The sequence below is a fragment of the Mobula hypostoma genome, chromosome 17 (genome assembly GCF_963921235.1).
Source record: "Mobula hypostoma chromosome 17, sMobHyp1.1, whole genome shotgun sequence".
NCBI classification, from domain to species: Eukaryota; Metazoa; Chordata; class Chondrichthyes; order Myliobatiformes; family Myliobatidae; genus Mobula; species Mobula hypostoma.
Window position 1 is genome coordinate 46,538,538 of NC_086113.1, and position 26,124 is coordinate 46,564,661.

Here is a 26,124-nt window from a genome sequence, read left to right on the forward strand (position 1 = left end):
CATGGAGAGAATGTGCCTGATTGTCCATAATGGATAACCGTTTGTTTAGTGACCTCTCTATCACTAATTCAAGAGAGTCCAAGTTGTAGCCAAGGACAGATCCAGAATTTTTGGTGTTTATTTAGTGTTTTTGCATCACCAGCACCAATGCAGATCCCTCAAAGTAAAGCCACAAAGACTGTACTCTCTACAACAGACTGGTAAAAGATCTCCAATATCCTGCTGCACACATTGAAGGATCTCCTCAGCTTCCTTAGAAAATAGAGTCTGCTCATCCCCTTCTTGTAAACATTCTTGGTATTGGTTTTCCAGTCAAGCCTGTTGTCAAGGTGAACACCCAAGTATTTGTACTCCACCACCACAACTTCTTCTCCCTGAATGTCTTCCTCTTCCTCCTAATATCAATCACCATCTCCCTGGTTTTTGGCAGCATTCAGGAGCAGGTGATTCCCTCTGCACCACTTCACAAACTTGTCCGCAAGTCCTCTGTACACTGACTCCTGCCCATCTCTGATACAGCCAACCACCGCAGAATCATCAGAGAACTTCTGCAAGTGGCAAGACCCAGAGTTGTACTGAAAGTCTGAGGTGTACAGTGTGAACAGAAACGGAGACAGGACAGTCCCTTATGGGGCTCCAGTGCCACTCACCGCCATCTCAGACAGAGAACAACCCAGCCGTACAAACTGGGGTCTATCTGTTAGGTAGTCAGTAATCCAGGATATAGTGGATTTGTCTACACCCATCTTTTGCAGCTTCTCACTCAGAAGTGGTTGTATTGTACTGAACGCACTAGAGAAATCAAAAAATGTGATTCTCACAATGCCACCGGCATCATCCAGGTGGAAGTAAGCTCTCTGCAACAAGTAGATGATGGCATCATCCACCCCCACGAGGTTGGTAGGCAAACTGTAGAAGGTCCAATGAAGATCTCACCTGTGGTCCAAGGTGAGTCAGGATCAGCCTCTCCAGTACCTTCATCATGAGATGGGAGGGTAATTGGTCTGTAGTCATTAAGTTCAGATGGAGTCACCTTCTTGGGTACAGGAACCAAGCAGGAAATCTTCCATAGCACTAGTATCTTTTTCCTGATTCAGATTCAGATTGTAAAGGTGCTGCAAAATACCAGGCAGCTGGCTCGCACAGGCCTTCAGTACCTTGGGGCTGCTACTGTCCAGTCCAGCAGCCTTGCCTTGATGTAGACTCTCCAGCTGTCTCTTAACCTGACCTGCAGTCACAGTCAGGCAGGGAGGGTGGTCATCCCCATGAAGGCAGGGTACTCCAAAGTTGGGTTTGGAGCACAAGCACTCACCCGATGGGAGGGAGAGGTGAAGGAGAAGGCTTCAGGGGTAGAGAGGGTGTGTAGTTTGGACAAATGGGAGAAGGGTTAGCAGGAGGCCCATGCTGGTCCTTTTACATGTTCATCTACACTCAGTGGCCATTTTATTTGGTACGCCAGCACACATGCTCATTGATGCAAATATTTAATCAGCCAATCATGTGGCAGCAACTCAATGCATAAAATCTTGCAGACATGGTCAAGTGGTACAGAGGAGAGTGGTAGTAGAGGGGAACTGGTTGGGTCTGGAATCCAAAAAGAAGTGGAGAGCTTTAAGACCTTCCTGGTAGAGGATGGAGGTATATAGGGACTGAACATCCATGGTGAAAATAAAGCGGTGGGGGCCAAGGAACTTAAAATCATTGAAAAGATTCAGGGCATGAGAAGTGTCACGAACATAGGTGGGAAGGGATTGAACAAGCGGGGATAAAACAGTGTTGAGGTATGCAGAAATAAGTTTGGTGGGGCAGGAGCAAGCTGGGTCTACCTGGGCAGGCAGGTTTGTGAATCTTGGGTAGGAGGTGAAATGGGAAGTGCGGGGTGTGGGAACTATAAGGTTGGGAGATCCCCTGAGCCTGGTATCTGACCCCTCTTTTCCTTCGCTACATCAACGACTGCATTGGTGCTGCTTCCTACAGGCATGCTGAGCTCGTTGACTTCATTAACTTTGCCTCGAACTTTCACCCTGCCCTCAAGTTTATCTGGTCCATTTACGACATCTCCCTCCCCTTTCTTGATCTTTCTGTCTCTATCTCTGGAGACGGTTTATCTACTGATGTCTACTATAAGCTGACTGACTCTCACAGCTACCCGAACTATTCTTCTTCTCACCCTGTCTCTTGCAAAAAATGCCATCCCCTTCTCGCAATTCCTCCGTCTCCGCCGCATCTGATCTCAGGATGAGGCTTTTCATTCCAGGATGAAGGCGATGTCTTCCTTTTTTAAAGAAAGAGGCTTCCCTTCCTCCACCATCAACTCTGCTCTCAAACACATCTCTCCCATTTCACGCACATCTGCTCTCACTCCATCCTCCCGCCACCCCACAAGGAATAGGGTTCCCCTTGTCCTAACCTACCACCTCACCAGCCTCCGGGTCCAACATATAATTCTCTGTAACTTCCGCCACCTCCAACGGGATCCGACCACCAAGCACATCTTTCCCTCCCCCGCCTTTCTGCTTTCCGCAGGGATTGCTCCCTACGCGACTCCCTTGTCCATTCGTTCCCCCACCCCCCCATCCCTTCCCACCAATCTCCCTCCCGGTACTTATCCTTGTAAGCGGAACAAGTGCTACACATGCCCTTACACTTCCTCCCTCACCAGACAGTCCTTCCAGGTGAGGTGACACTTCACCTATTAGTCCACTGGGGTGATATACTGCGTCCGGTGCTCCCTTCTATATATTGGCAAGACCCAACGCAGGCTGGGAGACCGTTTCGCTGAACACCTTCACTCTGTCCGCCAGAGAAAGCAAGATCTCCCAGTGGCCACACATTTTAATTCCACATTCCATTCCCATTCTGATATGTCTATCCATGGCCTCCTCTACTGTTAAGATGAAGCCATACTCAGGTTGGAGGAACACCACCTTATATTCCATCTGGGTAGCCTCCAACCTGATGGCATGAATATTGACTTCTCTAACTTCCGTTAATGCCCCTCCTCCCCTTCACACCCCATCCCTTATTTGTTTATTTAATATTTTTTAATACATTTTTAATTTTCCCCCTTTTTTCTCTCTCTGTTTTTTCTCCCTCTGTCCCTCTCACTATAACTCCTTGCCTGCTCTCCACCCTCCGGATTCCCCTCCCCCTTCTCTTTCTCCTCAGGCTTCCCGTCCCATGACCCTCTCCCTTCTCTAGCCTGGTATCCCTTTTGCCAATCAGCTTTCCAGCTCTTAGATTCACCCCTCCCCTCCTGACTTCTCCTATCATTTCAGATCTCCCCCTCCCCCTCCCCCTCTCACTTTCAAATCTCTTACTATCTCTTCTTTCAATTAGTCCTGATGAAGGGTTCCAACCCGAAATGTCAACTGTACCTCTTCATATAGATGCTGACTGGCCTGCTGCGTTCACCAGCGTTTTTTGTATGTGTTGCTATGAGTAATTGCAGATGTTTATTGCTAGCTGTATAACTATTTTCGAAGATGCAATCTGATGTGTAGTTAAAATTCCTAATAAACATAAAGTGAATCATGCACATTTGTAACAAACGTGCACAAATTATGACCTTCACTTTCTAACAATGCAGAAAAAAAATGGAACTGAACACATGATTATTCCAAATTTGTTAGAACAAGTTTGCTGAAAACAGATGCCTCCTTGTATTTTAAAACAAAATGTGCTACTAAGTTGTACAGCCATCACTGTTGCTGTCATATAAAGTGCTGTAAGATAATCCCTTTCTACTCCATCCACCTGAATGCATTACCCAATAGCTCAGAAAATAAAAGGGATACTCAGTCACACCACAGCTGAAATATAAATGCACATCGACATTCCTTTAGATAGGAGAGAGATTTTTCCCCTTAAACCAGACGGATCATAAATTTGGAGATACAAAAGAGGCTGCAGATACTGGAAATGTGGATCAACACACAAAAAATTCTCATCAGTTCTGAAGGCTTGAAACTTCAACTGTTCATCTCCCTCCACAGATGCTGTCTGACCTGCTGAGTTCCTTCAGCAGTTTGTTGTTGACTCATCATAAATTTCTCATGAACAGTCTAAATGTGAAGACTTGCATTTTAATCTTTTCAATCTTATGTGTTCTTATTTTTATGAAATATAAGTAAATGCATGGAACATTTCTTCACACTTCTGTGGGTAGAGTACTGTACCATTTCCATCTCCCCAGTCACCTCTCCACCACACCACCACCACCTTTCCTTCCCACCCACAGCAAACTTACCACTATTAACCCTTACCTCCAAATCCCTCAACTCCATGCTGTTTCAAATTTACTTTTCAGAATAATCCACTGGGCAGATCCAATATTTTTAACATAGGTTGGACAATATATCCATGTGATTTGCGCACAAGATGTAAAAGGCAGTGCAAGAGTTTATGAACTTGAAGAAAATTGTTTTTTGTGAGAGGCTTTAAGATAGCATCACCAATATGAGCGAGGGCCAATTACACAATCTCTCTCACTTGTTTGTGATGTCTGAGCAGAGTGGAAAGCACCACAGGGTGCTATAAACTATATAATGACCTGTGGTGAGGAAGTGACAGTTATCTAATCATACCCCTAACTGAACAGGAAAATTCCAAGATAAACTGTGTAAACTTCTAATGAGATCACATTCTGCTCAAGCAGACTGCTGTGAAAGTAAGATCTAGCAACTGAATCTTAGAGAAATAAAGATATTAATAGCTACGCAACTTGGAGCTCCAAGCAACTGTGAGTCAGTAAGCGAGGCACAAACTGTCAGAGGAACCATCTGAATCACATGGGTTGGCTTGAGCAAGTGCTGGGAGCATGGAAAATGGTGAAGACACATCCACACACATTGATGTTTTGCCAAATACCTTATAAATAAAGCACATTATGATGTGCTAGTTAGCTATTCCCCAAGATGTGGTGACATTCAAGTGCAGTTGCTGTCACCGATATGGGTCAATATCAAATCATTTGAGTTAGCTACCTGAGTTATTTTCCCATAAAAAACAACATTATCATTTTCTGAACAGAAAATATTGTTACAAGGTGTGTGTTACACAATTCCCTTTAAGGGCTGGAATCACAACCTCAAACTATAGATAAATGATGGCAGCAGCAAGAAATTACTCTGGATGTTCCTCAGGCCACTATTTGCCAAATAGGAGGGAGGGAGGGGAATGGGAATGCCTGCATGATTCTATTGCGATAAGATCGTTGTCCAATGGCAGCATTTTCAAAAACAGCATTGAGCTCCCCAACTTCACAGCAAATTGATTTCTCAGTTGATATTATTTAAAATAAAGGAATTATTTGGATAAAAGATTGACTAGCACCCCCAGAAAATTTCACAACTTTCTATCAACTACTCAGCCAACTGAATTTTGCAACAGCATCTTTTTTTCCAAGTAGATAAAGATCACCACACCTTGGGCGGTAGCTAACTGACACATTTTTTAATATATAGGGTACTTGTAAACAGCAATCTATGTGATGTATCTTCACCATTATAAATACCCCCTGTACTCGGTCAAGTCAATCAGTGTGCATAGTTCCTTCCTCTGACAGTTCGTTCCTTGAAAGCTGCTTGGAGTCCCATCCTGTATAGTGATCAACATCTTATTAGACTCTTGAGTGTTTTGTACATTGACTTGCTTCATGATAAGTTGTCCAGAAATTCAATAAATTCAATTCAATGAAACTTGCAAAAAGAAACCCAATCCATTGATGATGCACAAGTTCACAGAGCATAATAATGACTACTGCTATTACTTTCTCAGATAATGGGACCACTGATTCACTATATGGCACAATGGAAGTAAAATAAAAGAATATTTTCCTGAGGAGTATGTTCTCATCAGAAGCTTATGCAGTTCATCGAGATTTGTCTATGTAATTATGGGGAAGACTCAATATCTCTCACCTCTGCACTCTTGATCATTGAATTGTATATTGACCTGTTATGGATATTTTATTAGGAGATGTATGGACAAATGGAATAAGTGCTTTACAATAAAAGCCTAGGGTATCAATTTCTATGCTTTATGGTTTTACAACTTATTAAGTCCTGGGATGGCAGGACGTTCATATGAAGAAAGACTGGATGAACTGGGCTTGTACTCGTTGGAATTTAGAAGATTGAGGGGGGATCTGATTGAAACGTATAAGATCCTAAAGGGATTGGACAGGCTAGATGCAGGAAGATTGTTCCCGATGTTGGGGAAGTCCAGAACGAGGGGTCACAGTTTGAGGATAGAGGGGAAGCCTTTTAGGACCGAGATTAGGAATAACTTCTTCACACAGAGAGTGGTGAATCTGTGGAATTCTCTGCCACAGGAAACTGTTGAGGCCAGTTCATTGGCTATATTTAAGAGGGAGTTAGATATGGCCCTTGTGGCTACGGGGGTCAGGGGGTATGGAGGGAAGGCTGGGGCGGGGTTCTGAGTTGGATGATCAGCCATGATCATAATAAATGGCAGTGCAGGCTCGAAGGGCCGAATGGCCTACTCCTGCACCTATTTTCTATGTTTCTATAAAAATCATTAAATAGTAATTAAAACTAGTAACAGGGAAAAAGTGACTTAAAAAGCCCTACAACTTCAATGAAAATCAAAATGTGCGAAATAAAATAGCAAAATCATGAAGTAAATCTCCACCAGTCTAATTTCTAAATGTATAAAATTCTGTTCTTCAATTTCAATGCAGCATAATCACTTGAACTAACCAAGATATACCTCTGTAACAATTATTTTCAAGAGAAATGTTTTATATTGATGTATTATTTGTATCCTGATGCAAAATCTCCATAATTTGTGTTGTAAATGGGGTCGTTTCATTATAATTATTAGTCAATATAGTATCCAGCTTCTTCAAATATTCAGTAGGTAACCCATTTTCTCTTGCACCTTTGATGATAACCTGCAAATGCAATTCACATGATTATAATAGTGAATCAATAAAAATGAAATACAGTATTTGCAAAATAGTAATTTTAAAGAAAGAAGCTATCAAGTTGAACACTTAAATTCTTGAGTTATGGTTTTAAGTTTGTAGGCAGCAGGACATTTGCTCCACAGGCATATAAGGGAATGGGGCACAATGGGTTCCTGGATGTCAACATCTCAAGAGAATCTATCCTGAACCCAACACATAGATGCAATCATGAAGAAGGCATGACAGTAACTCAACTTCATTAGGAGTTTGAGAAAATTTGGAATGTCAACAAAGATTTGCAAATTTCTACACACATAGAGCATTCTGCTAGCTGCATCGCAGCCTGGTATCGAGCCTCCAATGCGCAGGATTGCAAAAGGCTACAGAGGAAGATAGAATCAGCAGTCCCATAATGGGCATAATCCTCCTGCCCATTGAGGACATCTTCATAAGGTGTTGCCTCAAGAAGGTGGCATCCATCATTAAAGACACTCACCATTCAGGACATACCGTCTTCTTGTTTCTACCACTGGGGAGGATGTACAGGAGACTGAAGACACACACTTAACGACTCAGAAATAGATTCTTCTCTCTGCTATCAGATTTCTGAATGGTCCGTGAACTCATGAACACTACCTTGTTATTTATGTTTTGTGGTATTTATTTATTTTGTAACTGAGGATAATTTTTATGTCTTGTACTGTACTGTCGCTGCAAAACAACAAATGTCAAGAAGTATGTCAGTTATAATAAATCTAATTCTGATTTTGGAGTTGGGGTTGGGTAGGTATAGTCAAATTTAGAATGAAACAGGCAGATCAAACATGAGAATGAAAAGACACATGGGAGTAATGCAAGGCTACTCTGCACTTGTTTTAAATCAAGGATTTTGAAAAACTGGACAAATGAAATGTTTTCTTTAGTGCATGGAAAAAATGATATTGTGACAATCACAAAGGCATGATAGAAAAAAAGCAGGTTTAGCAAATTGATAATCCAGGGTGTAGAATCTAATACTGTGAAGGGAAGGGGAGGAGGAGAATGTAAATAAAAATAGCATTATAATGTTAATTAATCTAATTATGCCACTATCACAGTAATGTCAGATCAGGCTCTTCAAAGCTATTTGGGTAGAGTATAAAAATAAAAGGGGGAAATCAATCATTTTGCTCTGGATGTACCAGGAAGTGGAGATGCAGACATGTGGGCAAATCACACTAATGTAGTAAAATGATCATAGTAGTAGGGGATATCAACTTTGCAAATATGATTCTCTTGCTATGAAAAGCTTTGGGGGGGGGTTAAAATTTTTAAAGAGCATCAAGGAGAGCTAGTACATAGCACCTAGTACATAGAAGGGACAATATTGGACCTAATTTTAGGGAATGCAAGTAGGTAAGTTGCTGAATTGTCAGTGAGAAATCATTTGTGAGATAATGATCATACATCAGCAAGATTCAGAGTACTTATTGGAAAGGATAAAAAGGTTCCACAAATTAAGGGCCTGAGTCAGGAGAAAGTCAGTTTCAATACCACAGAAGAGTGCTTAAAGAAATTACAGTATCTGACAAAGAGGGGAATTGAAATGTCCAGTGGTAGATAGGATTAAGGAAAATCCCAAAGCATTTTATGTGTACTTAGTGTACGAGGGTAACCAAGGAAAGAGGAGGAGGGCCAATAGAAAACAAAGGGGCATTTTACATGGAGCCAGAGGACACTAGGGTAGGGACAAAATGTATACTTTTCATCTGCATTCACTGAGGAGAAGAACACTGTCATTCAAGAATTTGGAAAAGTTTATGAAATTCTATGGTAAATTACCATTAAGGGAGGTATTAAGATCTTGAAGCTGGCTTAAAAGTGGATAAATTCACAGGGTCTGATGAGATATATCCAGTCTACGTTTAAATTCTCACTGCTCACCAGATGATTAGAGGATAGCAAATATGATAGCTTTATTCAAGAAGGGCAGCAGTGATAAGATGGGTAATTACAAGCTTGTGAAGCCAATGTCCGTGGAAGTGAAGCTATTGGAAAATATTCTAAATGTTGACAGGCAGAGTTTAATCAAAGGCGGTGAGGGAGAGGGAGAAGAGAGGGAAGAGAGAGAGCGGGAGAGAGGAAGGAGAGAGAGAGGGAGAGAGAGAAGGGGTGGCACAGTAATATAATGCTTCTACAGTGCCAACAACACAGGGCTGGAAGGGAGTGGAAGAGAGGAGAGAGAGGATGGTGGGGAGAGGGGAAGAGAGAGGGGTATGAAGAGAGAAGAGGGTAGAAAGGAGGTGGGGAGAGAGAGTGGAGTGTGTCAGCATGGTTTTATTAGCAGAAGATCTTGCCTAACCAATTGAATGAATTTTTCAGTGTTGACACACTGTATCTCTAAGGGCAATGCAGTTGATTTATTCTATATAGACCTCAGAAGTGTCTTTGAGACTAGTCAAAAGGTTAGAGACTGTGCAATCCAGGGCAAAGTGGATCCAAAATTGGCTTAGTACTAAATGACAGAGGATGATGGTGGAGGATTGGTTTTGTGACTTGACACCGGCACGAGAGGAGTGCAACAGGAATTGGTGCCAGAACCTCTACTGTTTATTATATGCATTAACAATTTTGATACGCATATACAAAGTATATTTAGTTAAGTTTCCATAGGACTCAAAAATTGGTGTTTTTGACAAGGAGGAAAGTAATCATTGGCTGCAGGATGATATTGATCAGGTATTGATATTGGTCTGATGGGTAGGAAATTGGCAAATGAAATGTAATGTTGATAATTTAAGGTGATAAATTTTAGAATTAATAAATCTCAAACATACACAATGAAACGTAGAGCACTTGGGAATAGCGAGTGATGAAGAGATCTTAATGTACCTACCCAGGAAAACTTGTAGACGACACAGGTAGACAAGCTGAGGCATAAGATGAATTTAGCACTTCAGTTATGAGAAGTGTCAGAATGGGCTAGTTTTGTTTTTCTTGGAACAGAGGTGGCTGACAGGAGACCTGACTGAAATATATAAAATTATGAGGGGTGCAGATAGATAGATAGTAGAAATGTCTCCAGAGCAGAGATGTATGAAGTAAGGGTACAAGGATGCAAATTAAGTGATGGGATGTTTTTCCAACCAGATGATGGTTGAAATCTGGAGCAAACTGCGCGAGGTGGTGGTGCTGCCACAGAGATCCATAACATTTAAGAGGCATCAAGACTAGCACTTTAATCGGCAAGGCATAAAGGACTACCAGCCAAGAATCGGAAATGGGATTAGTATTTTAAAAATAACTGTAGCCATGTGGCTTGCAGCTAAATCTCTACAAGTGCGGTGGGCAGAGAAGCCTACTTCACGAGTAGTAGAAGAGTACAAAGGCCACAAGCAAAGGGTTAAAAGCAACCATCCCAGTATAGTAGGACGGATAAGTGTTTCCAGTTTGATCAACATTTAGAGCTTGTCTCAAACAAATATTGTTAATAGTTCATTAAGTTTGTTGAGAATACCAACAAATATCAGCAATGATACTTACAACAACTTCACCAAAGCGTGAATCCCTGGCATTGATTAATCACAGTATACACTAGTCTGACATGAGATAAAGAATAATCAGGGTGGGCCTATATTTGTAATGATGAATATGCTCCCAGTGCCTGACTGGCTCAGTTTGAATTTGAGGAGGCTAACATCCTAAAATATTGTGCTAAAATGTATTAAGAAACACATATTCTTGGCAGCAACATCTCCAGAGACCAATAGTTGACAAGCACTCAGATCCAGGATATGAGCAATATTTGGAATCCCAGCAGTACAGAGCCTGGCCAGCTTGGAAACATTATCTTTAATGCACCTGTGATAAATTAGTGATTTGTTTAAAGAATAAATACATGGTATTTAGAGTAGATCATGTGTACAAAGTGTTTTATTTTCTCTGGTTGACCAAGAGACTAGGTTTTACAGTCAACATTGTTGGATATTGGATAGTCACCAACAACATGATGGGCCTGATTCCTGTGCTTTGTACCTCTAACATCATGAAAGCTATGCATTAATTTTAGGTGTATGTAACCCCTAAGTGCACTATAAAAGGGAAAATTATGCAAAGAGAATATCATTCTTAAATTTGGTGGTGAATGTAGCAGATCAGTTTCATATAATTCATTCAATTTTTAGGAAGAGCAACATCTTTGGTATTGTGTTCCTGGTATATTTTAAATATCATTTCAGTTGAGGCTGATTGGGATCCCCATTTAGTGCATGACCAAACATCAACAAGGAAGCAAAGAAATCTAATTCCTTCATCATGGAACTTACTTGTGTTAATACAAATTTAAACTTCCAAATAGTAAAAAATAGTGTTAGTACTAAAAAAAAGCAGGAAAAAGTAAAAAAAAACTTTATTTTTCTGCAATCTTGAAGAGCTAAAGATGAACTTTTAAGTTTCACCTTTTTAAAAGAATTTTAAACAAAATCAACTGTTTTATTGTATGCAAGAGATAACTGGTTCCAACTAGAAATATTCCATACTACAATTAATAAGCAGGATAGAATTACAAAACCATTCAGCATTGTCCAAGGGGACAACGGATCAAGGGGTCACTATTTTTATTTTAATTTTCATAGGAAGAGGTCGATTTTCTTTTATTTGCATACCTTTTTGTAAAGTGGTGATGTAAGGTTGGAATTAAAATTATTCATCTGATAGGACAAACAAATAAGTTCTTCTCCAGTATCTTGCCGTTGAACTTTGACTTCTATTGGACTGTAGATTCCTTTGTGAACACCTTCTTGGCTGTTAGAGAAATAAAATAGACTTGTGGTCAGAAACACGTTTAAAACAATTTAAAACCAAATCTGGTTAAACTGTTGTTGAATTATATGTAGATTATCAAATAGTTTTGAATGGAACTCTGGTGTGGGTGGTTATTGACCCTGAAAAGTAAGTATCTGTTTTACTCCTTCTAGTTTTCATATTTTAATTAATTTCCATTTTAATTAAAAAAGAATTATTTTCATCATTTTTAAATGAGGCACCTCTGACAAAACCCAAGAAGGGCAGTGAGTAAGTGCTCTTTGATTGCACTGTCAACTAAACCCTGCATCACTTTGCTAACAATTGAAAAAAGACGGATTGAGGAGAAAAATTATCACACTGTGTATTCGAGGATGGAAAATAGCCAGGCAATTTTTTCATCCATCATGCAGCTGCCAGCCCTGCAACCAAATAAGAGCACCTTGATTAGTTCAAGGTGGAAGCTTCAGTACTACATAATCTCATCTCAGTCTTTGATCTATCAAGTGCTCATAGCCATTTCCTGTGTGGGTGAATCAAACTGGCTAAAGACTGGCTTCCATTGTCATGCAGATGTTAGGAGGGAGCCAAAATAGATTAGGCTCTCAACATGCCTTAGTACCTGTGAGAGCAAATTTATTAGTTTTAGCTAGGTCCCAACAGAGAGCACAGGGATATTCTTGGAACCTTCTCCTTCAGTTAGCCATTTAATTCTCCACCAGAATTTTTGAAGAGATGGTGGCAGAATTGTGTAGCTCTGATGTTATGAAGCTCAATCTATAGCATGCCATTTTGCCACCCCGCATACATGTAACTTTTCCATGTTGACATTTCATTTTTGGCATACCTAGTGTTGCTCTAAGTCCTTCTCCACTCTGAGTAAACCAGAGTTAAATTTAATGGTAGAGAGAGAGAGGGGGATATTTGTCATGGAATTTATCAACAAGTGTGTTGAGGACTGTACATTAAAGAGGTCAATCTGGGTAATCCCAAACTAGAAACCATGAACAAAACAGGAGATCCACTTCCTTCTGAAGTCCACAACTCAGTTGTTCAATCAAGTGATCCTGACCTATGCAAAAAAAAGAGCTATAACCTTGGTAAAGCTATCACGGATGCCAAGAGACAACAAGGTCCAAAACTGAATCCCAGACAAGCGTAAACATGGCAGGAATTACCTGCTATAACAGACTACAAAACAAAGGCGCGCAGCATCACTGACATTATTTGCAGACATTTTCAATGTCTCTCAGCTTCAATCAGAGGTATTTTCCTGCCTTAAATAGACTACTATCATTCCAGTATCTGAAAAAAAAGTAATGCGCCTTAATGACTAATGCCTGGTGGCTCTGAAAGCCACCATCATGAAGTGCTTTATGAAGCTGGAATGCATTAACTCCAGCTTCCCAGATAACTTTGACCCACTGCAGCTCCCCTGCTGCTGAAACAGGTCCACAGTAGATGCCATCTCCCTGACTCTACACTCATCACTTAAGCATCTGGACAGTAAAGATATCTATGTTTGACTATTGTTTATTGACAGTGGCTCCACCTTTGATATTATAAACCCAATCAAACTCATCTCCAAACTCCCAAACCTATGATTCACTCTTCCCTTTGCAAATGGATCTTTGACTTCCTCACCAACAGACTAAAAACAATAAAGATAAGCAGCAACACCTCCACAATAACTTTCAACACAGGTACCCCACAAGGCTGCATTTTCAGCTCCCTATTCCATACACACACCTGACTGCATGACCAGATTCTGCCCCATGTTCAAGTTCAAGTTTACTTTCATTCACATATACACAGGTAAATGAAACATCATTCTTCTGGGACTAAGTTACAAAAAAAGTACATATACCACATACAGTACATAAAATAATATAAACACAATAACATTAACAGATAATAGAGAAAAGGTATTCTGTACATGTTCAAGTTGACATAAAATGCACACATAACATATAGTTAATCCATCTACAAGTTTGCAGATGATACCTCCATAGTGGGCCTCATCACAAATGATGATGAGTTGGAGTACAGGAAGGAGATAAAGAGCCTAGTAACATGTTGTCATGACAACAGCCTTTCCTTCAGTTTCAGCAGAACAAAAGAGCCGGTATTTGGCCAGGAAAGGTGACCTTGAACTTCAAGTTCCTCAGAGTGAACATCACCAATATCACCAACAGCTTATTCTGGTCCAACTATGTGAACACCACAGTCAACAAAGCTCACCAAATCCTCAACGACCTTGGAAGGCTAAAGAAACTTAGTATGTCCTCTGACCTTCACCAATTTTTATTGAGGTACCACTCTCCCACTGGACAAAATATACAAAAGTCTGAAAGCGGTCTTCCTTGATTGCATGGATGACCATGCCCTTCGCTCTCCACAGACAGCCTCATCACACTCTTTGCTCTCCACAGAATATTGCAGAACCACAATGATCCATGCAAGTTGGATCTCACTGTAGATCTTATCCACCCAGTTTGCTGGAGCTGACACTGCATGCTTGGTCAGGCATGTCCCTACCTCACAGGGTCATGAGACCTGCTGGCTACTCTCACCTGGTTTAGCCCGCCTGTTGAAGCAGTATACTGGGGTGTGGCTACTGTCACATGCAAATGGCTACTTGGAGCCACAGGTGAGCACTAAGTATCTGGTGGCGACCAAAAGTAACATTCAAGATGATTGTTGATACCTTCAAATTCTTTGTAATTCCTAAATTGTTGAAGTAGTGAAGTTGATTCATTTTCAGTCTCAGCTGTTTCTGACATTTTCAAGAGTAAATTCTTGAAACAGTGAGCAAAATAGTTCTGAATAGTCTTAATGCTTATTTTTTGCCGACCATCAGTGACAAAAATCACTGCTTTTTGAGCACAAATACATGCAAACTGTTTGCTCTCCGCACAGAGTTGTGTTTAACAGTCACACAAGCACATACGACAGATACTCGTTAGAAATTGTTTAGCAACCGTTTCCCATACCAAATGAGTGGCATGGTGTCCCAAATAAACAAAGGGAGTACTGGTTATTTTCTCGATTAGTTCCTGTTCTTTAAGAGTTGACCCAAATAAACAACTGCCCCGATTAACTGGTGGCCTAATTAACTGAAATCCATTGTATACATTTTTGTAGCCTCAGTACAACCTCCTCATACACAGGAAGAAATCTTTTGACCCTATATATCCATGTGGCTTCCAAGGAATAATCCCAATAGCCCACATCCCCTTTCTGCATGCTTGGAAATTTTCATAACTGTCCTTTATTAATTCCCCAGACACTTTTGTACAATGCCAACCTGCACTTTATTCAAACATTCCATTGTAGAAGTATCTACAGAAACTCTCTCTGTTCTTTCTAGATTTTTTTTTGTCATTCTTTGCTTTTTTTTCACTATTCTATTCAATCCTCTGACCTACTACCTATTTTTTTAATTCAGGTTTTTTTTTGACTTTTTAAAAACTTTTTCTGTTAACCATGGATGGCAGGTCCTCCTCTTGAAATTTTTCTTTCTTCTTAAAATGTATCTGTTTATTCTGAAAGATGCTTTTCAATATTTGACACAATATCTCCACTGACTGATCCCTTAACCTCATTTCCCTGCTTATTTTGACTAGCTCTGTTTTCAATCCTCTTAATTACTCTTATTCAAATTTAAACTATTAGTCTGCTAGATCAGTGGGAATGATATCCAATGGAAGCTAATCTCATGTTGGTTCACTAACTTCTGGCAGTAGTTCTTCAATCATCTTAAAATGCCCATTCAGTGATCTCCTTTCTGTCGTTAGATTAGAAGCAAGGATGTTAACTAATGATATCACAATATTCATTTCCCTTTACTCACGTTTACACACATCAGGTTTAAAAATAAATTAGCCATACCTGACAGCCATCATCTTCACAGTGTAAGTATGTGGAGAAACAAAAAATGTTAATGTTGGTGACATGTATAAAAATATCAGAAATACTTACTGATCCAAAGACTGTCGATCATTGTGTTTCAAACGCCATACAACTCCCCATACTTCATCATCAGGACTTGGAAGAATAGTGGCAACACCTCCTCCCCATCGGTTCTCACTTCTATTCCAATTGCCAAATGCAAGCTTATAGCCCTGAGAAAGATAACAAACGTAATACACATAAGAAAAATTGTGACACCCATTTCTGAATGTCACATTGGAAAATTCAATCACCAAACATGCTGTAAATCAGTAAGTTTTATCGGAGTTGGAGGCAAACATAAAAAAAGATAAATAATGTAATCAAAAAGTGAAATTTCACGTAGGCGTTCCTTTGAGGTCAAGGATTATCTGCTTCTACTAAAATTCATTGGGTTCCAAAGTGACTGAAGCAATCTACACAGGATCCACAAATACTACCATTAGTAACACAGGAGAATCTTGAAGGAGCTGATGGTTCAGTTCTTTATTCATGGTTTCAGTATGCTTTCAGAAGGTCTTAATGTGCTAGTGCCTTCCCCTATGCTTCTCCACCTGTTTCAACAGTTTTGGATAAAAGATACCAAAGAATTGGTGAAGGTAATATATTTTTTTCCAAAAGAGTCTTCAAAGACATTTTCTTTGACAGAGCTACTTATTGATGGAGCCTGTTAGACCTGGTAACAATATGACCTGCCCTTCAGAAAAGGTTGAGCATGATTAAGGTCTTGATGTTAAGGATATTGACCAAAGTGAAGATATTGGCATTTGTTTACTTCTCCTACCGAGAGATTTGGAGGATTTTGTGAAGGGATCATCAATGGTATGTCTTCAATACTTAAGGGTCACGACTTCAGCAAGCAAGAAGGGTGGGTATCAGAGTTGCTCGGCAAACTTTGAGCTTGTTCCTTAGCTTGATTCCTTAAGTGTTTGGTCTTGATGCACTGACAGATTTTGTCCAATGTCTCCTAAGAAGTGAGCAATGATCTGCTTTGAAACTTGCTGGCCCCTATTATTAATCTTCCCTATCCAATGAATGATGAATGAACTTTGCTTTTCATTTTAGGTGCAAGGTCCCTTCCCCTCTACCTTTCAGGGAAGGAATTAATGATGGTTTGAAGCTCAGTCTATACAGGCATTGTCTGCATACTGAAATTGAAAAAAATGTTGATTCTAGAGTGGAGGCAATGAAGTTTGAACAGTTCCTTGCTCATTCTGCAGATTAACTCAATTTGTGTTTGTGGAGCAATTATTGCAGTGATAAAACTGTATTGCTAGATTCCATTTTGTACCGGAAATGGGTCTGTGATGAAGACACTGGTGAAAATCATGGCTTGAATCTGAAGAGAATCATGAAGAGAATGACAGATAGTAACAAAATTCTGAGCACAGTCAAATTTGAAAAGGATCCTCCAAGATTCTCTTGGTTTATGAGCCAAAGGTTTCTGAGGGATCAAAACTACAGTACTACGGTTGATGCTGCTTTCCACAATTAACTTAAGAATTCTTCGAATTTGAAAATCATCTTTGCTGTGCTCTTTGTTGCAACTCTGCTTGGAGATTTACAGCCACTGGGAGGTAAATGAGGGAAATGCTTGCAATGGTTTTGCTTAATGACACAACAAGATGACCTCTCCATAATTATAACTGGATGTCTTTTTTTTTTCATTAGGGCAGTTGATTATAACATCTATGAGGTCTCTAGTATGATCTCCTTGTCCCTGGGGGAGAAGCTTGTTCCAGAAACAGATTGCTACAAGTCCATGCCCTGAAGATTATAGTACTACAGAAAAAGTATTTTGTCTGTTCTAGAGGACTTTTACTTATGTTGTTGAATAGCCTTTACTTTCATGTCCTGATGAAGCATCTCAGTCTGAAATATCAACTGTTTCTTCCTCTCTGTAGATGCTGCCTGACCTGCTGAGTTTCTCCAGCATTTTTGTACACGTTACTTTGGATGTCCAAACTAATGTATGAACACTATTACAAGTATAATTATGTAATCACAATATAGTCATATATTTTTGATTTAATCTATTCAAGATCTAGACTAAAGTTGACATGGAAAAGGTGTTTAAGTCCATTACATGACAGGATGCACTCTTTTCCATATTGAAGTTGAAGGTAAAGATCCCTTCATCAGAACTTCAAAATTAAAATCACTTACTCCATATGAATACTAACACAAGTGATAGTTATCCAATGCTTTCTTTAAATATTGATCAGCATCAGAAGGCCTAAAACTGCACCTGCTGGATAATGAACTATATTCCTTAGGGTTATAGATGTAAACATTATTTATTCAAGTGAAATAACTCAAAATGGCAATCTAGGATTTGAAGTGCAAACAAAATGAAATCTCAACAACACTTCTAGAAACCAAACTGAGAAGGGACATCATGGCTGCAGCCTAGCTTATTGATATTAGGGGAGACTTATCCATAAGATTCTTTCGTCTCAGCTGCTACAATAGGCTGATCCCAATTAGAAAAGCAGCATGTGCCAATTAGTTTCCAGCAACACCTACAGCAACTTTAGAATAATGATAAGAGTACTACAGCACAGAAACAGGCCCTTCAGCCCATCTAGTCAGTGAAAGCTTTGTCTACTGCCTAGTCCCATCTACCTGCATCCAGAAATTAGCCCTTCGTACCTCTCATCCAAGTACCTATCCAAACTTTTTTCATATGTTACAATTGATCTCGCATCTACCACTAACTGCCTTCTCAGTGAAGACGTTTCCTCTCAGATTCCCCTTAATCTATGACTTCTATTTCTTTCAACATAAACCTATGAGTCTATTTCTAGTCTCACCCAATCTGAGGGGAATAAACCTGCAAGCATTCACCCTATCTATGCCCCTCATAATTTTGTATCTCTCCTCATTCTCCTGCACTCCAGTAAATAAAGTTTTAACCTATTCAACCTTTTGCTATAACTCAAGTCCCAACAACATCCTTGTAAATTTTCTCTGCACTCTTTCAAGTTTATTGAGATCTTTCCTGTAATGACCAGAAACTGCACACAATTCTTCAAATTCAGCCTCAGCAATGTCTTATGCAACTTCAATATAACATCCCAACTCCTGTACTCATTGCCCTGATTAACAGAGGCCAATGTTCCACAACTTTTCTTTATGACTCTAAAACTGTGACACTTTTTTAATTGATCTGTCTTGTCATATTCCTTTGTTCTACCACACTACTCAATGCCCTACCGTTTACCGTGTATGCCTTACCCTGGTTTGTTCTCCCAAATGCAACACCGCACACTTGTCTGCATTAAATACCATCTGAAATTTTTGACCCATTTCCCTGCTAGTTTATATCACTTTGCACGCTTTGAAAGCCTTCCTCTCTGTCCACTACGCTCCCAGTCTTGGTGTCATCTGGAAACTTGCAGATCCAGTTTACCACATTATCATCTAAATCAATAATATAATGATAAACAACAGTAGACTCAGCACTAATCCCTGTGGCACACCACCAGTCACAGGTCTCCAGTCAAAGAAATCACTCTCTGGTTTCTCTCGCTTAGCCAATGCTGACTTCAATTGACTACAAGCGACTGAATTTTCTAGATCAACCTCCCACGCAGAACTTAATCAAAGGCTTACTTAAGTCCATGTAGAAAATATCCACTACCTTTCCTTCATCAACCTACTTGATAACCTCCTCAAAAACCTCTGTAAGATTTGTTAAGCATGACCTGCCACACACAAAACCATGTTGACTATCCCTAATCAGCCCATCCAGCCAAATACTTATACAGTATATCCAGTCCCTGAGAATACCTGTCAATAATTTAGTCCTACTGGCGTCAGGCTCACTGGCCAACAACTTCCTAGTTTATTCTTAGAGCCTTTCTTAAACAACGGAACAACATTAGCTATCCTCCAGTCCTCTAGCACCTAAACTGTGGCCAAGGATATTTAAAATATCTCTGCCAGGGCCGCTGCAATTTCTACACTAGCCTCCCACAAAGTCTGAGTCAACATCATGTCCAATCTGCAGATTTATCCAGCTTAAGTTGCCTCAAGACAGCAAGCACCTACTCTTCCGTAATCAGATACACTCCATTACCTCATTACTCACTACATTTGAGAGCTTTATGCATTGGTTCTGCCCATAGTAAATTTAATCCAAAACTAATTAAATTAAATAATTGTGTTCAATCCTGGTAGGTTGCCTGATTCAGTGCCTCTTGGCCTAGCTTACAAAAAACTTGAATTCTTATTCCACACTGGGAAGGGTTGAAAGGAGGTTCATGAAAATGATTCCAGGATCAAATGGCTTGTCACATGAAGAGCATTTGATGATTCTGGGCCCATATTCATTGAGGGGTGAGGGGTGACCTAGTTGAAACTGATCAAATGGTGAAAGGCCCTGATAGAGTGGATGTGCAGAGGATATTTCCTACAGTGGGAGGGCCTAAGATCAGAGGACACAGCCTCAGAGTAGAGGGGCGTCCCCTTAGAACAGAGATGAGGAAGAGTTTCTTTAGCCAGAGAGTGAGGGATCTGTAGAATTCTTTGCCACAGGCAGCTGTGTACACCAAGTCTTTATGTATATTTAAGGCAGAGGTTGATAGATTCTTGATTGGTCAGGGCACGAAAGGATACGGGGAGAAGGCAGGAGATTGGGGCTGAGAGGAAAATTGGATCAGCTAAGATGAAATGATGGAGCAGGCTCGATGGACCAAATGGCCCAATTCTGCTCCTATACCTTATGGTCTTATTATGTACTAATTTTCAGCATTTGATTTATTGATTCACGTGCATAACCATGTTTCTGAACACAAGACCTTCAGCAATATTTCCCAAAAGATAATTTTGCTCACTTCTGTTACATTTTTACCAGAGTAAGTCTGACATGTAACTCCGGAATCAGAATTAGAGGTTTGGTGGCTAACTCCAGTTGAACGTTATTGTGGCACTAGCGATCTAGGTTCAATTCTGCCACAGTCTGTAAGGAATTTGAATGTTCTCCTCGTGACTGCGTGCGTTTCCTCCAGATGCTCTGGTTCCCTCCCACGTTCCAAGTACGTGCAGGTTATTTGGTTAATTGGTTACAATGGTGTAATTGGCTGGAGCAGGCGCATTGGTGACTTAGTCTTGATGAAGGGTCTCAGCCCTCAACATCTACCGTTTATTCCTCTCCTTACGTTGTGCCTGACCTGCTGAGTTCCTCCAGCATTTTATGTGTTGAGTTGTGCTGGAAGGGTGGGCCTGTTACCATGCGTTATATCTAATTTTTTTTTTAAATTCTGTGTTTTCTGATACTGAATGGAACAAAGTAAAATGCTAGTACTGAATGGAATAGGGACAAATCTGGAATTTACTGATTTATTTACAGCAAAACTATTAGCATTAACTCTGAAATTGACAGCCTGTTAGGGAATTCTGCAGATTCTGCCAAAACATCTAAATTATTTTCAGTGACTCAGCATCTTCTTACAGATCTGTCCTTCATAGTAAGAAGTCCCTTAAGTTGATGCAAATTTCACCTACTACTGGACCTGTCACAGTATAAAATCCCTTGATAAGCCTATAATTTTCTCTGTGAGGTCCGAGTTTTTAAAAGTCAACTCCCAAGCAAACCATCCAGGCCAAATAGAGTAACTCGATATCTGTCCTTTTCTAACACAAATACTCACAAATAAAATGGATTTTACAGTTTAGAAAAGTTCATTGGAATCTTATTCAACGCCTTTAAATGGTTAAATTAAAGCTGTGCTTTTTTTTGTTTTCTAGTATGCTGCTTTTGATAAAGTTGTTGCTTTGGCTGTCCAGCTGACTCAATGTTAACTCAGCATGGCTGAGATCTCACTGGCACCCAATGGCAAGAGAAGTCAAACACAAGAATTTGCAAGAATCTTTTGATATATATATATATATATATATATATATATATATATATAAAAAACAACCAGCATTATTTTGCTCCTTTGCAAATTCCAGGCTAAATCTGTGCCAGACTAATTATAACCATATACACAAATTGTCTATATACAAATTGTCTGAAATAAATTACAGATAGGTACTGTATTCTGACTGTTTGTGACGTTATGGGAGTACAGAGTTACTGTGGTTGAATTTGCTATAGTTCCAAACCTAAATCTGGAATGCATTTTAGCTTTTGCAAACATTCTTACAAGATTGATATGGTTCACTACATAAGGAAGATGTTGATGATTTAACTATAAACAAGAGAAAATCTGCAGATGCTGGAAATCCAAGCAACACACACAAAATGCTGGAGGAACTCAGCAGGCCAGGCAATATCTATGGAAAAGAGCAGTCGACATTTCAGTCCGAGACCCTTCATCAAGAATGGAGAAAAAAAAGATGAAAAGTCAGAGTAAGAAAGTGGAAGGAAGAGAGGATGAAACACAAGGTGATAGGTGAAACCAGGAGGGAGGGGAGGGGTGAAGTAAAGAGCAAGGAAGTTGACTGGTGAAAGAGATACAGGGCTGGCAAAGGGGGAATCTAATAGGAGATGACAGAAGGCCATGTGATGCACTATCAATTACTCCAAAAGACTGGAAGTAGAGTAAATACTGAAAGGCTTTTATTAACAGTAAAATGGACCTACGTCCATGCTGAATATCTGTCCTGGACTGAGGGAGGAGCAGTGACACAATCGCCTTTATTCAGGGGTCTGTGGGAGGCGCCACAGGAGCAGTCAGCAGAGGGGTGTGTCCAGACAGGTAACCTGGTTACAACATATATATATGGTTTACCACACCATGGAAGAAAGAAAAGGGGGAGCAGCAGCAGAGGGAGGTGATGGGCAGGTAAGGAGACAAGGTGAGAGAGGAAAATGGGAATGGGAAGGTAGGATGCATTACCAGAAGTTGGAGAAATTGGTGTTCATGCCATCAGGGTGGAGCTACTCAGACGGAATACGAGGTGTTGCTCCTCCAACCTGCCTGACTGTGGCCTTATCGCATCAGTACAGGAGGCCATTGACTGACATGTCAGAATGGAAATGGGAAGTGGAATTAAAATGGTGGCCACTGGAAGGGCCCATTTTGTCTGGCAGCTGGAGCATAGGTGCTCAGCAAAGCGGTCTCCCAATCTACATCAGGTCTCACCGCTATATAGAAGACCACACCAGGAGCACTGAACATAGTATATAACCCCAACAGACTCCCAGGTGAAGTGTTGCCTCACCTGGAAGGACCATTTGGGTCCTGAATGGTAGTGAGGGAGGATGTGTAGGGGCAGGTGTAGCACTTGTTCCACTTGCAAGGGTAAGTGCCAAGAGGGAGATCAATGGGGAGGAACAAAAAGATAGGGGAGTTGCATTGGGAGTGATCCCTGTGGAAAATAAAGTGGGGGGGGGGAAGAGAGGGAAAGATGCACTTGGTGGTGGATCTCATTGGAGATGGTGAAAGTTACGGAAAATTTTGTGCTGGATGCGGAGACTGTCGGGGTGGTAGGTGAGGACAAGAGGAACCCTATCCCTGGTGGGGCGGTGGGAGAATAGATTGAGGACATACTTGCGTGAAATGGAAAAGTTGCGGATGATTTAATTTTTACTTTGCAATGGCAGTAGCCTATTTGTCTGAAATAGCCTCTGACAATCAAGTCCAGCTCCTGCCCTTTACATGTGGCTTAGCTTCTAATCCCAGCAGAACCATTTCTACTGACAGGAGAAGGGGCAAAGATGGGTTACTGGTGACCTTAAAACCAGTCGCTTCGGGCAGATGGGCCTCACCAGCCATGGTTGGCAGCTCATCCAGAAGGAAAACTCTGATCTCAAATCTCCACTACCTTGTGGCTATACCCACACGAGGCAGGTTTTGGGAGTAAATCCTGAAGGAAAGTCCAGAGCTGGAAGTTGTAAGGCAGTCTAATGTTGAGTTCAATGCTGACTGACAACTCCTACAATGCTGCTGGTGCCAAACTGTATCTGTCTCTGCTGTTCCCATGGGTTCATCAGTTCTGTGGAGAGGGAGAGTACGCTGCACAGGCAACAGCTTGCTCAAATATCGTACTACACTGGCTTAAGTATCGATTTCAGCTTGCCATGTCGACAATATTCAGGAGAAGACATTACTGCTTCACCTAATGGCGTTGACAAAACACGGAAAGCAGCAGTTACCATTTGCAGGCCACTATGCTCGACTGACGTAGAGTGTGGTGCCAGGGGTTGCTTCCGATGTTAGGTATTATCCAAAATGCAGACTGAAAGCACTGCAGCAGGCAAGACAACACAATGAAAGAAACCAGTTCTACAACTGGGATGTTAGAGTGTTCAGACAAAGATGACTGGCCACCCTGATAACCTCCAAGACATCAGTAATGACAGCTGTAATAAACAAGGATCTCAAAAGCCTTCATGTGGAATAGCTACCCTCCAGGATACACATGTGGCTGACTTGGACACAATAAATGAGAAAGACTACACCTTTTTCTGACAAAGGGATGAGCCCAGAGAGTATAGAATAAGCCTTGCACTGAGAAACACACTGTTGAAGATGATGGAACCAGGCAGCAATGGGTCTGAGTGACTTCTTACTCTTTGTCTCAATACCACCAAAGGAACAGTTACTCTTGTCGGTCTGTACGGTCCAGTGCTGTGCTCCACATTATCAGGCAAAGGACGAGTTTAATGAGAACCTCGCAGCCACTATCAAAAATACTCCCAGCAAGGAACACCTTGTTCTCTTAGGTGACTTCAATGCCAGAGTGGGTGCAGATCATGACTTGTGGCCCTCCTGCCTAAGTCACTCCAGGCATGGGTAAAACGAATGAGAGCAGACAGCGTTTGCTGGAGTTCTGCACCTATCATGATCTATGTATCACCAACTCATATTTCCAGATCAAGTTTCAACACAAGGTTTCCTGAAGACACTTTGCTCCAGATACTAGCACCAGCTGGACTTCTCTTGTTCCGTGCACTTCTCCTGGAGTTGGCAGAGAGAAGAAGTCATGTCCACAGTTGACCTTCCAGCACAGAAGCCACTCTGTAACTCGGGGTAGACATATTTCGCCAACTCCTTTAGGCAAATTAAGAAGCCTCTGGCAAAGATTTTGCCAATGATATTCAAGAGGGAGATGCCCTTGTAGTAAACTTCGACCAACAGAGGGCCACAAGCCTAACAATGCGGATTTCCTGAAACTTTCATTCTATTAATCACATATAGAAACAAGATAATTATTTCAGGATTGAACTATTTAACTTTAATAAAAACTGAAAAGCACACATTAAAAGTCTGCTTAGATTTTTGTTTAAAAGACAAGGCTACATGGCAGTAAATGTCAGAACTTGGGCATATTTAAGGCAGAAATTGATAGGTTCTTGATTGGAGATGGCATCAAAAGTTACAGGGAGAAGGCCAGGAACTGGGGCTGAGGAAAAGATAGAAAAAAAAAGGATCAGCCAAGATTGAAGGGCAGAGAAGACTCGACGAGCCAGTGTTAAAGTCAAATCTGAATAAAACTGGGGAGACCAACTTCTTATAGTTACAACGGTTTATTGCGCACCCTCCTGCAGGAGATTGAGACTCAGTTGTCGAAGGGAAGGCACGTAAGTACTGCCGCCATCCAACAAGTGGGCCCACTTAGTCAGGTTACAGCATATATTTATACATCGTGAGCCCCATACATTACTGTTGCAAGATGTTATTTGAACTGATATGCCCACCAAGCCTGTTGGCGCAAAACTTAATTACTTAGATAAGAGAGTCCGCTAATTCAAGGGTTAATTACAGATGGATGTACTGTCCAGTCCTTATCAGTTATTCCCTTTGCTAGGCCCTGATTTAATTACAGATGGATGTTCATTCCTGTCCTTATCAGTGAGTCCTCCTCCCCCCTACTCAAACGAATGTACAATGTACATCGTTATCAAACTTTCAATGTCTCTCTGCAAACCAAGGGAGAACTAGTATAAGCTGGTTTTTAGTTAACTGCTGAAGACAGAGTTTACTTCAGTTCAAAAAATGCCTATTCAGTCCCAAATATTCTTTTAGCCAGAGGTTACATAGGTTCAAAATGATTCTTTATATCCTCAATTCCTCACCAGATGGCGTAATTCTGCTCCTATGTCTTATGGTCTAACTTATATTGGAATGTATTTTACTTTAAGCATGTTGCACTTAGCTTTCAAATGCTCAGAGACAAATGCCAATTCCACATGCTTGAGAGGAACAAATGCACGCAAAGAACTTTCTATGCAAATCATTGAATTTGGCTAAAGCAGCACACAACTATAGCTGATGAACGCTTTTTATTAGGAAGACTTGAACTGGAATCTCCCTGACTAGCAAATGATGTCATGAATACTTTTCCGACAATGAGAAAGCAAATAGGTTTAACATTTCATGTGAGAAAATGTGGCATTAACGACAAGGCACATTCTTAAATCTTAGGAAATATTTGCAAAAGCCTAAGAAGGAATAAACACCAAAGAACTTTACAGACATTGTAATACATCTCAGTATAATAGAAAG

The 26,124-nt window shown here is 40.6% G+C and overlaps 1 protein-coding gene across 1 annotated transcript in view; it reads right to left on the reverse strand.

Moving 5' to 3' along the window:
* Positions 1-3,305: 3,305 nt before the first annotated feature.
* LOC134357997 (gamma-glutamylcyclotransferase-like) overlaps positions 3,306-26,124 on the reverse strand; it is a 36,967-nt gene continuing 14,148 nt past the window's right edge. Inside the window, exons 2-4 of the mRNA XM_063069849.1 lie at positions 15,695-15,837; positions 11,575-11,713; positions 3,306-6,916 (exon numbers count right to left, since the gene is read on the reverse strand). Of these exons, the coding sequence (XP_062925919.1) occupies positions 6,764-6,916; positions 11,575-11,713; positions 15,695-15,837 (435 nt within the window). The 3' untranslated portion in view covers positions 3,306-6,763. The remainder of the gene's footprint in view (positions 6,917-11,574; positions 11,714-15,694; positions 15,838-26,124) is intronic.